We start from the raw sequence: 12,989 nt of genomic DNA on the forward strand, positions 1-12,989 counted from the left end.
GAATCTTCCCGGACCAGGGATCAAACTTGTGTCCCTTGCATTGGCAGGAGGATTCTTATCCACTGTACCACCAGGGAAGTCCTAGGGTGGCATTTTTATCTTTTTGAGGGTTGTGTGCTCTCTAGCTTCAGGGGAAAATAGTATTTCAAATCTGGGGGAAAACATAGTGGAAAATTAATATTACAGAGTATTTTTTTTTTTACTTAATTAGATATGAAAGTCATGAAGACATGTTCATTGCTGTAATCCCAGCATCTAAATCTTGCACATAGTATTTAAATACTTGTACATAGTAGGTACTCAATGAATATTTAAGGAAAGTTAAATGAATTAATAAGTTGTATCTTCACAGTGTGATTATATTTGTTAAAAAATTTCTGAATCCACAGAAAGTTAGATATGGTCATATTGAAAAGGATATATATATATATATATATACATATACACACACATGCACACATACATATGTGTATACACACACACACACATACATATACCCAAATATCTCCAAAGACAAAAATACTTTCATTTATCATGTTTTTAACCACCCACCCATCTCCAAAATAGAGATTTTGGAAAGCTTCTTGCATTTCCTCTGGTAAATCTATTAATTTTCATTTCCACTGCTGGTATTAAGAGTCTCACAGATCTCACAGTTACGGTCTATTTCACTTCTGATACTACTCAAAACTTTCTATGTGTATCAAGGCAAATAGCAGAGTGATTTGCTAGACAATAATTTCCCTTTTCAGAGGAAACTCTATTACACAAAATATTCACCAGAGGACCCTATCACAAGAGTATTGTTCAATACAACAAGAGATTCCATAAGTGATATTAATACAACACTGTATAATGTTGCTAATGATTGTCACAAAACTCAACAAAGTGCAGCCAAAAACCCCAGTAAAATACAATTTTAAAGACTTTTCAAGGAACTTAATGTGGTAACAAACATGTATTGAGCATCTTCAAAATATAAGATACATTCTAGTGATGGGCATCTATCAAGGTGAAGACCCAGTCCCTGTCTCTATAGTACTTACCATTAGGGGAATCAAGGCTAAGTTGTTCAGCAAACACTTACTGAATTCCTGCTATACACCAGGCTTGTGTTTGATGCAGGGGGTAAAAAGATAAGTAAGGCACAACCTCTATCATTAGGGGCTTATAATTTAAGGTATGGTATATCTGGGTGCGTATTTTGAGGGCTATGTGTCCAGTATAGGAACCAACATAAACACAAATAATTTTCAGTGCAATATGGGAGGTTATGACAGAGTGGTAGCAAAATGTAGGGAAATTTAACCCAATATAGGGAAGAAATGCAGGGAGGAGGTGGTGGAAATGACTGACTGAGTCTTGGGGGTAAATGTTACCTGGAGAATGGGAAGATCATTCCATGCTGGAGGAACAACGGTGTGACTGCGGAACTACAAACAGCTCAGAGGTCAGGCAGGTAGTGTAAGGAATGGTCCAACGCGGCACTTTCTTTGAATTATTTTGAAACTCTGGTAAAATAACTACACGATGAATTTCTGGGATCAAAAAAGTACCCTCCCTCACTCCCATGCATCTTCCCTCTCTTTTTTACTTTGGTATTATAAGACAGCTGCTGCTGCTGCTAAGTCGCTTCAGTCGTGTCCGACCCTGTGCGAACCCATAGATGGCAGCCCATCAGGTTCCCCGCCCCTGGGATTCTCCAGGCAAGAATACTGGAGTAGGTTGCCATTTCCTTCTCCGGTGCATGAAAGTGAAAAGTGAAAGGGAACTCGCTCGTCGTGTCCGATTCTTAGCGACCCTATGGACTGCAGCCTACCAGGCTCTTCCGTCCATGGGATTTTCCAGGCAGGAGTACTGAAGTAGGGTGCCAGCATTTTAAATAAGGGGGATGAGGGTGCAGGTGGGAGGAGGCCGACCTTGAAAATACTCACGAGAGCTATATTAGCTGCTTGGCAGAGGCAATCTAACCCTCATCAAATACAATCACTTGAATACAAAGGCCACTTTACTTAGATCGTCTCTGCAGTACCTAATTGGGAAAATCTTGTTTGAACTCCTTGTATACGTGTATGAAACCAGATTCAGTTAATGCCTATCAAGCAACTACTGTGCTTTCATTTTTCCCTTCTGCAACCAATATTAATATATAGCCAAGGTGGTTGTTTGGACTAACTAGAACAAATACAGATGCAGTAAGGTTCCATTCCGGCGAAGCTAGGGAGAGATTTTTTGTGGATTTTTATTCGGGCGACAAAGACAAAAAAACCCGTAAGGAATAGAGTGTGAAGGTATTGGTGTGAAAAATTATGCTTCGGGGGCCAAAACGAAAGTATAGACACGCCAAAGGAAACAGTTTCCAGGCTGAAATGAAAATTTCCTTTGTTCACAGAGCAATTCCCTTTCAATTTCACTCCGCCCTCGTGTCTCCTAACAAATCTTGCTTCATCATTGTCAAGCAGTTCGCAGGTCTTCCCACCATTCATCTTAGCCATCAGAGTAAAAATCTACAACTCTTTTCTACCTCAAAACTCCAGGCTAAATGCGCTACTGTTCTCAGCCTGGAAAAGGAATGGAGCTTTTAACGTTCGATTAAAAAGTTTCAAATACAGTGCTGTAGCCTCCTACCGGGACCCACCACTCGAGAACTACAATGCCCAGAATGCACTGTTTCCCTTCCGCCATCTACCGCGGCAGTGCGGAACTTGATCTTATTTGCACAAGAAACAGTCACATGACACGTTTCCTGTCAAGATGGCGGATAATCTCCCTTCGGAGTTTGATGTGATCGTAATAGGGACGGGTATGTGTGGCTCTGATACTACCTGGACAAAGTGTAGGAAGTCTGTCCCGTTCCTACCTTCTCTGTCAGGAGCGAGGGTCGGCGAGAAATGTTGGGGTCGAGTGTGGGAGGAAGGACGGAAAGGAAGTGAGGTAGTCTGGAGTCAACGCGGGACTTGGGCGCTCCAGGGAGGGGCTTGGACCCGCGGTGCATAGCGCCATTTGAGTAGGGGTCGATATGGTTGATGCCGATTGCTGAGGTTGGTTGCTGCGGGTGATTCCTGTAATTTTCTTAGAGGGAGGAGGGTTTGCAGTGTCAAGAGAACGGAGGGTGGGAATTTTATCAATGGAGACACCATGGCATGACATTATGATTTCCTCGTTGATTTCAAAGTGATATTCCCCATTATTTTGTCTCGCCATTTCATAGGAATTTTTCATATATTTATATAATCCTAGGGTTCAGTGGATCTCGGATACAGTTTGTTACTCAGTTGTTACCCATTTACGTTTAAATGTACTAAGGCGAGGAAGTGGATTATTTTCTGTTGTGTTCAGAAGCATGCCGCTGCTGCTTCTGTTAACTCGTTTCAGTCGTGTCCGACTCTGTGCAACCCCATAAACAGCAGTCCACCAGGCTCCTCTGTCCCTGGGATTCTCCAGGCAAGAACGCTGGAGTGGGTTGCCATTTCCTTCTCCAATGCATGAACGTGAAAAGTGAAAGTGAAGTCTTTCAGTCCTGTCCGAGGTTGTAATTTGTTGAGGTAGCCATTATTCCTGCTTTATGGTGCTGAAAGAAACCATTTTGCTTTCTTCTACCCATCTATCTACCCACAGCTAAATGAGCTGAGAACAAGGTCTGTGAGTCCAGTTTTAGTGTGTGATCATATCTTTCTCTTGTTTGCCCATGGTTGATGCTTCATGTTTTGGGTGGTGCCAGAACTCCCTCTGCAGTTTCTAGTTGACAAATTACACGTACAACACGTGGCAGAAAACATTTGGAAAAGTTGTTATTTTGTTTTTCTTAACAGTGTAAAGGGTGAATTTTAGATGGGATGAAATAGTTTGTTGGGTGGGGTTTTGTCCTGTCTACAGAATGTGGTAGGCTGGAGAACCTCTGGTGAATGAGACCCTGTCCATTGTGTTAATAAATTCAGCTCATTGTCTTCTCAAACAGTAGGAGCAGCCATGTTTCCAGGTCGGGAGTGAAAATAACTACCTATTTTCGACTGATTATTTGCTAATCCGTGTGCTAAGCTCTTTACAAATCGTATGTAATCCTCATGACTTTGTTAGAGTAGGCATTTTCTACACTTTACAGAGGAGGAAAAAAAGCTTAAAAAGGTTGCAGTTTGCTCAAGATCACACTGCTGGTAAATTTCCAAAAGTCCATTGTATACTAAAAGGAGAATCAGTAGTTCTGACACTCAGAATTAAACCATATTAATTGAAATAACTGGGAAAACTTGGTTGTAGACCTTGCTTGGCCATTAACCAGCTGTGTGAATTTCTAGGGTTAGGAACTTAATCTCTCAGAGCCTATTTCCTTGGTTTTGAATATAGGCAGGATAAACTAAATAACCTTTCCAGTGTTGTCTAACAAAAAATTCACGTATTCTAGTTCTACATGGGTGATTGTTCTCAAAACAGTAAGGACATGTTTATTCTCAACCTGAGAATTGCATGGCTACAAATTACTTTGCTGTAACTGCTATGAACAGATCTTGGATGACAGCTGGAAGGAGTCAGTAGATTCTATTTATTCTCACCAGTCTATCTTAAAACTTAGAACAGTATCCATTTAAAATAGTTGTTATACCATACTTGGGTCCTGTGTTACTCCCTTTTTTTGTTGTACTTTGGAACTTAGGGTGTTTTAAAAATTACTTTGTATCATTAAAATATTGTTTCTTGATTCAAATTTAATTGAAAAGTGGCAATTCTTAAGTGCTGTTAATTATTATATAAGAAGTATTTTGCTCTCTAGTTCAGTTTGTAATATGGACTATATCCATCTTCTTGGAGTCTGTTATGATAGAGGTAGGAAGATTCTGTGAGTGATCCAGAAAATTGCATCAGGAAACATCTGGTGTATTTGGAAAAAGATTCATTTTAGACTTATTAATATGAGAGTAATGTTACTTCTCAAAGTATGGGAAGAACTTATTTGAGTTAGAGGTTTTCATATCACTTAGTGAACACTGTGTAACTTTTCAAGCACATTGTTTAAATTTATGATTTGAAGCTTTGTATGTAGATAAAAGTCATTCCCAAATAAATGAATTCAATAATTATAATCATTATTAAATAAGAGTGATTTTTAATGTGTTTGGAATATTTCTCTTCTGAAATAGTATGCTGAAAGTGGCCTTTAAGATATGTTTGCCTTACTAAGTATACTAGCTTGAGTCAGTCATAGAAAAATCAGTGTTTCAAAGATTCAGTTTTGATAACAAAAGCAGAAGTAATCATGCATGTATCAGAAACATGAAGAAATGGGCTATGAGATGCAGTTTTTCTTTTAGCAGATTTAGTTTCAGTTAAAATGTCATAAACAGTTGCTTTATCAAGTAAAATAACCTGTGGATAATATTTTAAATCCTTTTGGCCTTGACTAACTTGTTTTTCTTTTCATTCTTCATAATATAACATTTTCATTAAGGACATGTTTTGAAGAGATTATGGGAAAATAAAGATTTGTATGCATTTTCTTAGTTAAGCCCATTTCCTCCTGATTACAAAATACAGGAAATAATCTCTCAAACACCTGAAAATAGAGGAATAAGATAAAGTACTTAAACTATGCAGAATATAGAAGAAACTGAAATAAGGAAGGAGGGCCAAATGGAGCCTCAAGGGAGAGGACAGAAATGGAATAGCAACTCCAGTATAAAATTAAAAAAAAATTTTAAAAGTTAAAAAAAATAATGACAATTATCTTAAAAAAATAGATGTAGAGATGAGTGTCTAGAAAGTGGCCTTCAGTTTGGGTGCATGGTTGTAATTTTTAAGACATTTGCCATTTATAAAGACATTTGAATAATAACTTTGTAGGTTACAGAGAAGTATCATTGGTCACAGGTTAAAAATCATCCTAGTCACATAATAACATAATAGCACCTCACTGGAGGTGACTTATCTGGCATCTTGTATAATCTGTAATCTGCAGCAGAGCCATCAATTCAACATAAGGGCAGGTGGGATGGAAGTTACAAGCATCTTGGGATATTATTGGCATTCTTCTTGCATAGGGGAATCCCTCATTCTCTCACCGAGAGCATATTCATTCTTACTTTAGAAAATTCTAGCATGCTCAGAGCATATTAAGACTTAGTCACTCAGTCGTGTCCATCTCTGTGACCCCTTGGACTGTAACCCACCAGGCTCCTCTGTTCATGGGATTTTCCAGGCAAGAATATTGGAGTGGGTTGGCATTTCTTCCTCCAGAGTAGACACAGGAGATGTTAACAACTGCTGCAAAAGCTGTGTTTGGAGGGTGTCATTAGACCTAAGTGACAGTTCATAGCCTAATGTGAAAGGGGAGAGACAAACACCTAAAATGCAAACCTACATCAGGCAACACAATGACCTGGGACCATTTGGCATAGTGACAGACTACACGGTTTTTAGAATAGTCAGCCCAGAATTACTGAGAACCTAGTCCCTGCCCTTGTGACGTTTACTGTGTTACCTATTCTGAGGAACTATTTGGGGTTCCTGACAGTCACATGCTCAGAGCTGTTCTAAGACAATGTGGGCCTTTCATTGCATCCTTCTTGTTTTCTGAAGACCACATAGAGATTCATTCAGCATCCCTTTCCTTTCTAAAGTGCATCACACATGTTATATTTTGGAGTTCTTCCCCTAAATGGACTGTCGAGTAGACTAACTTAAACATTTTTCCTGCAGAGGATAAACATGGATCCTTTTCATTTAATAATTTTATTGCTAAAGATTATGGGGAAAGAAATGAAATAAGAAAAATAACAAACATGGGGGAAATTACAGGGATATTGCTCGTAAATCCTGACTGCCTTGCTATATCAAGCTCAGCATAGTCCAGAATCAGTCATTGTGGCAGCCTGGCATAAAGGGAATCACTTAATCTTCCTTCTAGGTGACTTTGGGCAAGTTGCATAACATCTTGGAACATCAATTTGTTCATCTGTAAAGTGAGAGACTTGAATTAGGTGACCTCTAAGATAGGCATCTCCCAACTCTAAAATTTACCATTGTGTGTGCATAATTATGACACTGGGTCCTTGAGAAAAGACTAAATTTTATATAGTCCTCATTTGAAGTCAAGTCAGTGTTTTCAGAAATTTTTCTATCAAAGCAGCTTATAAAGAATCATTTTCTTGAAATGATAAACTGCTTTCATCAGGAAAGGTCATGTGGGTAGCACAGCTGAATTTCTTGATGTTCAGTCACTCAGTCGTGTCTGACTCTTTGCGACCCCATGGACTGCAGCACAGCAGGCTTCCCTATCCATCACCAACTCCTGGAACTTGCTCAAACTCGTGTCCATAAGTTGGTGCTGCCATCCAACCATCTCATCCTCTGTCGTCCCCTTCTCCTCCTGCCTTCAATTTTTCCCAGCATCAAGGTCTTTTCTAATGAGTCAGTTCTCATCAGGTGGCCAAAGTATTGGAGCTTCAGCTTCAGCATGTTCTTCCAATGAATATCCAGGATTGATTTCCTTTAGAATTGACAGGTTTGATCTCCTTGCAGTCCAAGGGACTCTCAAGAGTCTTCTCCAACAACACAGTTCAAAAGCATCAGTTCTTCAGTGCTCAGCCTTCTTTATGGTCCAACTCTCACATCCATATATGACTAGTGGAAAAAACATAACTGACTAGATGGACCTTTATCGACAAAGTAATGTCTCTGCTTTTTAATATGCTGTCTAGGTTTCTCATAGCTTTTCTCCCAAGGAGCAAGGGTCTTGTAATTTCATGGCTGCAGTCACCATCCACAGTGATTTTTGAGCCCAAGAAAATAAAGTCTGTCACTGTTTACATTGTTTCCCCATCTATTTGCCATGCGGTGATGGGACCGGATGCCATGATCTTAGTTTTTTGAATGTTGAGTTTTAAGCCACCTTTTTCACTCTCCTCTTTCACCTTTATCAGAGAGGCTCTTTAGTTCCTCTTCTCTTTCTGCCATAAGGGTGGTTTCATCTGCATATTAGATGTTATTGATATTTCTCCCGGCAATCTTGATTCTAGCTTGTGCTTATTCCAGCCTGGCATTTCGCATGAGGTACTCTGCATATAAGTTAAATAAACACAGTAACAATGTACAGCCATGATGTGCATCTTTCCCAATTTTGAACCAGTCCATTGTTTCGTGTCTGGTTCTAACTATTGCTTCTTGAAACATTGGGGGGCAGTAATGTTGTCGGGGGTATAGCTGAAACTGATTTTTACTAAATACCTGTTTATGCCAGACTTTCTGCCAAGTGATGTCTTATGTATGTGTATTATTTAGTCCATTCCTGGGATGCCAGTATGTGGTTCTAACATCAGAGGATGTCCATGCTTCTTTTTGCCTGTATTTCCCCAAATCCATGAACCTGTGGTCTAGAGCAGAGTTTTTTTTTTTTGCAAGATGCCACCTATTTGTGGTCATGGAATCAATTCCAGCATTTAAAAAAAACAAAGGTGGAACAGAATATGTATTAGAATATATTATATGTAATAAGGATGAGTATAGTTTTATGGAATATATTTCATGTGTGTATCACTGAAGCACACCCATATACATATATTCATATGTATTTAAGGGGAGTGGCTGAGGGCAAAAAGTTTAGAGAATATTGATTAACTGAATAGTAGGAATGAAAGTAGTATTTTAAAAGTCCTTTTGTTTTATAAATGCTATACCATCCATATGTTCTGTTTACTTTGACATGTATGTATCTTATTTGAGAGCATTGTGTAGTGCAGCAGTCCCTGATCTTTTTGGCACCAGGGACCGATTTTGTGGAAAACATTTTTTCCATGGATGGGGGACAGGTTGGTTTGGGGATGATACAAGTGCATTACATTTATTGTGCACTTTATTTCAATTATTATTACATCAGCTCCACCTCAGATCATCAGGCATTAGATCTCAGAGGTGGGATAACCTAATTTAGTGATTGACAGTGTGGCTCTGAAATTGGACAGACTGTGTGTGAATCAGTTATGAGTCTTGTGCCACCTTACACATGTTCTTTAATGTCTTAAGTTTCTTAGCTCTAAAAGAGAGTAAACCTCAGAGAGTTCTGTTGAGGATTTGGTGGAATAATTATTTAAAATGCTTAGTAGGTGTTCAGAAAACGTAGTTTAAATTTATAGCCCATTATCTCCTACTGAGGGGCTTTTATCACCACTGCTGTCAAGGAGTGAAGGCTTCCTTGGAAAGGCTCATGGTTTCCATGGAGAGCAGTGGAAAGATTCAGGTGTCTGAGTCATTGTCCTGCTCTTCTCACTGGCTGTTTGGTGGGAAAAACCTTTGTATGTCTCTTACCACTATTTCTATCAGACTTCTTAACTGATGATTTTCTTTCATTTTCTTTTACTCTGTTTTGTTCACCAGCTTGCATTATTTGTTGTTTTGCCTGACGGTTTTGAACAGGTTTATCTTGTTTGAGGCATAGTATGAAACTCTTGTCAGTGTAAAATGATGAAGAAACTAAAGAAAGCATACAGATTTTGCTGTTTGAAAAATGCTTTGCAATTCTTCAGCCATTTATTGATGGAGAAGTATGTCTTTTCTGTTGTCAATACCTAGAAAAGTAAAGGGAATTATATAACTGCGAAGCAGATTCTTTGGGAGAAGCTTACCCTTCTCTATAAATCATAAATTTGAACCAATCACTCAGAGAGAGCTGCATCTGTAACCAGAGTTCTCTCTGCAGCATCATTTTCATCTCCCATGCCTCATGTCATTTTCTTGTTTCCTCCAGTGTTCTCATGATGTTTTGGGTAACTCAGGCTACAGCAATTAAAATCAAATATGGCTGCTCGCCATCACATTCTCATGTTTAACATAAAATCCCAATGCACAGAAACAATTATAATTCCATATAATTGACCTGTTACTCACGCTCTTAAGTTTCAGTGCAATCTTCTAACTGAAAAGTTAGGCTTTGTAACTACGTAAATAGTTTAAAATGGTCTATGTAAATGGTTTAAAACCTAGAACAGCTTAAAAGTCACTAACGCTTCTCAGTTTATATTCATATGTATATTACAAACTATATATATGTATATGTAAACATATATTATGCATAAATGCTAGAGAGATTGGAAACATTTGGGGGATATTTAGTTGTAACAAACAAAATAGGGATACTTTTGAAAGATTGATTTATTATCATTTTTGCTTTTCTGATAATCTTATTAAAAGGCAGTGTAAAAGATGAGAATTTATCACAGATATTGACTTCTCCAAGTGTGATTATGAGAGCTATTGTGTTATTCATAATGAGACTATTTAAAAACTAGTTTGAAAATAGGTGAAGAGACCAGGGGTAGGTTTGCCCGTGTGGTGCTTCACAAGGGTATTTGATCTTATATTGGATTTTTACCAAGAGTTTAAGTGAATAATGTCATACCGTTTGACTGATTTCATTTATATCACATTTATAAAAGTACCAGTATCTGCTTTTTCTCCTAAGTAGTGTTCATACATATCTTTTTTGTCCAGCCCAGTGTTCATGTTGAGTTACAGTGGCTTTTGGTTAATGGTAATTTTAGTCATTTTGTATTGCTTTGAACTGTTTTGGGTCATGTATCTGTGATCTGAATTTGCATATTTGTTAAACTGCTTTTCAATATATGCATTTAAAATAATTGTGATGGAAAAGCTTGCACAAAGTAAAGTGTAGGGATATAACATTTTACATACAGATATCAGGCATATTAGGAAGATGCTGAGTTGTGTTCTAATCCTTAGTTTTCTATATTACTTTGGTATGAGCTAAGCTAAATAGATGACAGAAAATTAAATTTAGTATATACAACACACTGTTAGACAAATGTATGAAATTATTTCTAGCATTTGTTATATACTGAGTACTATATTAAGCCCGTAAAGTGCATTATCTTATCTGATTATTACGGTAACCTTGTCTGTTGCTAGATGTTTATTGTTATCTCCATTTTACAAATGTGGAACCTAAGACTTAGTTAAGTTTGACTGAGGTCAGACTGTTAAGACTGAAGTTGCTCTGGCTAGGTGTTGTTAGACTGAACTGGTTGTATTTTTCCATGTGAAAAAATACCTTATATTGTCAAGGTTAGATTATTGTGCTATAGTTTCAGTTCAGTTCAGTTCAGTCGCTCAGTCGTGGCAATTGGTTCATTTTGGGGGGTTACTATTGTTGACACTAAAGTCCTGATGCCAGAGAAGCCTTGTGATGTTAACTCCTTATTATAGACAGCATCATGATGTCTGTTGTCATCTTGCAAACATTTTGAGTAAGGCGAACCTAATGACCTGGTTGTATTTATCCCTTAAAACTGAAAAAACAGAGTCAGCCACTGAAGTAATGGCAAGAAATGGGGTCAGAGAATACAGTCATATTTCTACTTGAAAATCTGTTTCCCTAGGAATTATTCACTGATTACAAGATACATAATTTTCAACAGAAATAAAATCATTGTTAGAAATGCCCTATGGGTTATTTGTGTGTGTGCAAGGGTTTGCCATTTTGTCATTTAAAATTTCTTTTTTAGTTTTATGTGCTTGTAAATTAAGTTTTCAAGATCAAGTATGGGACTCATTGTTCTGTTCATGAAGCTTTTTTTTTTTTTTTGGGTTGGTTGGTTCTTTTGGTTCCTATAATTGTCAACAGTTGTCAGCATTTACAGTGGATTCATCCTATTAATAATTGACAGAGTGGATGTGATAATATCTTTTCCCTCCAAGGACCCTGTCATTAACAAATAATAATAATAATAACTAACACTTTTATGTCTATATTTCCAGACCATTTCGCACTTTGTGTGTATAGATGTGTGTATGCTATTCTATTTTTCACATCACAGTGTTATGAATATCATTTCATAATAACCAAATCTTCATCCTCAGTGTCTTAAAAAGATAACTTCTTATTTGGAGATAATTTTAGATTCACATGCAGTTGTAGGAAATGGTATAGAAAGATCGTGTATATATTTCATCCAGCATTCCCCAGTGGTAGTAACATCTTGGATAAATACATGTGATATAAACAGATAATTGACCTTATGAAATGACCTTATTTATTGACTGTGCCAAAGCTTTTGACTGTGTGGATCACAATAAACTGTGGAACATTCTGAAAGAGATGGTAATACCAGACCACCTGACCTGCCTCTTGAGAAACCTATATGGAGGTCAGAAAGCAACAGTTAGAACTGGACATGGAACATTTGGAACTGGTTCCAAATAGGAAAAGGAGTATGTCCAGGCTGTATATTGTCACCCTGCTTATTTAACTTATATGCAGAGTACATCATGAGAAATGCTGGGCTATAAGAAGCACAAGCTGGAATCAAGATTGCCAGGAGAAATATCAATGACCTCAGATATGCAGATGATACCACCCTTACGGTAGAAAGTGAAGAGCAACTCAAAAGCCTCTTGATGAAAGTGAAAGAGGAGAGTGAAAAAGTTGGCTTAAAGCTCAACATTCAGAAAACGAAGATCATGGTATCTGGTCCCATCACTTCATAAGAAATAGATGGGGAAACAGTGGAAACAGTGTCAAACTGAATTTTTTGGGGCTCCAAAATCACTGCAGATGGTGACTGCAGCCATGAAATTAAAAGACGCTGCCTCCTTGGAAGGAAAGTTATGACCAACCTAGATAGCATATTCAAAAGCAGAGACATACTTTGCCAACAAAGGTCCGTCTAGTCAAGGCTGTGGTTTTACCAGTGCTCATGTATAGATGTGAGAGTTGGACTGTGAATAAAGCTGAGGGCAGAATTGATGCTTTTGAACTGTGGTATTGGAGAAGACTCTTGAGAGTCCCTTGGACTGCAAGGAGGTCCAACCAGTCCATGCTAAAGGAGATTAGTCCTGGGTATTCATTGGGAGGACTGATGCTAAAGCTGAAATTCCAATACTTGGGCCACCTCACGTGAAGTGTTGACTCACTGGAAAAGACCCTGATGCTGGGTGGGGTTGGGGGCAGGAGGAGAAGGGGACGACAGAGGATGAGATGGCTGGAT

General features: G+C 38.2%; 1 protein-coding gene across 2 annotated transcripts in view; it reads left to right on the forward strand.

Annotated features, from left to right (window-relative positions):
* The first annotated feature begins 2,733 nt into the window (after window positions 1–2,733).
* Window positions 2,734–12,989, forward strand: part of CHM (CHM Rab escort protein) — a 249,951-nt gene continuing 239,695 nt past the window's right edge. For both annotated transcript variants that reach the window (XM_005902355.3, XM_070365658.1), the window contains exon 1: window positions 2,734–2,803. In XM_005902355.3, the coding sequence (XP_005902417.1) occupies window positions 2,755–2,803 (49 nt within the window). In that variant the 5' untranslated portion in view covers window positions 2,734–2,754. The remainder of the gene's footprint in view (window positions 2,804–12,989) is intronic.

Source organism: Bos mutus, chromosome X (assembly GCF_027580195.1).
Source record: "Bos mutus isolate GX-2022 chromosome X, NWIPB_WYAK_1.1, whole genome shotgun sequence".
In the NCBI taxonomy this organism is placed as follows: domain Eukaryota; kingdom Metazoa; phylum Chordata; class Mammalia; order Artiodactyla; family Bovidae; genus Bos; species Bos mutus.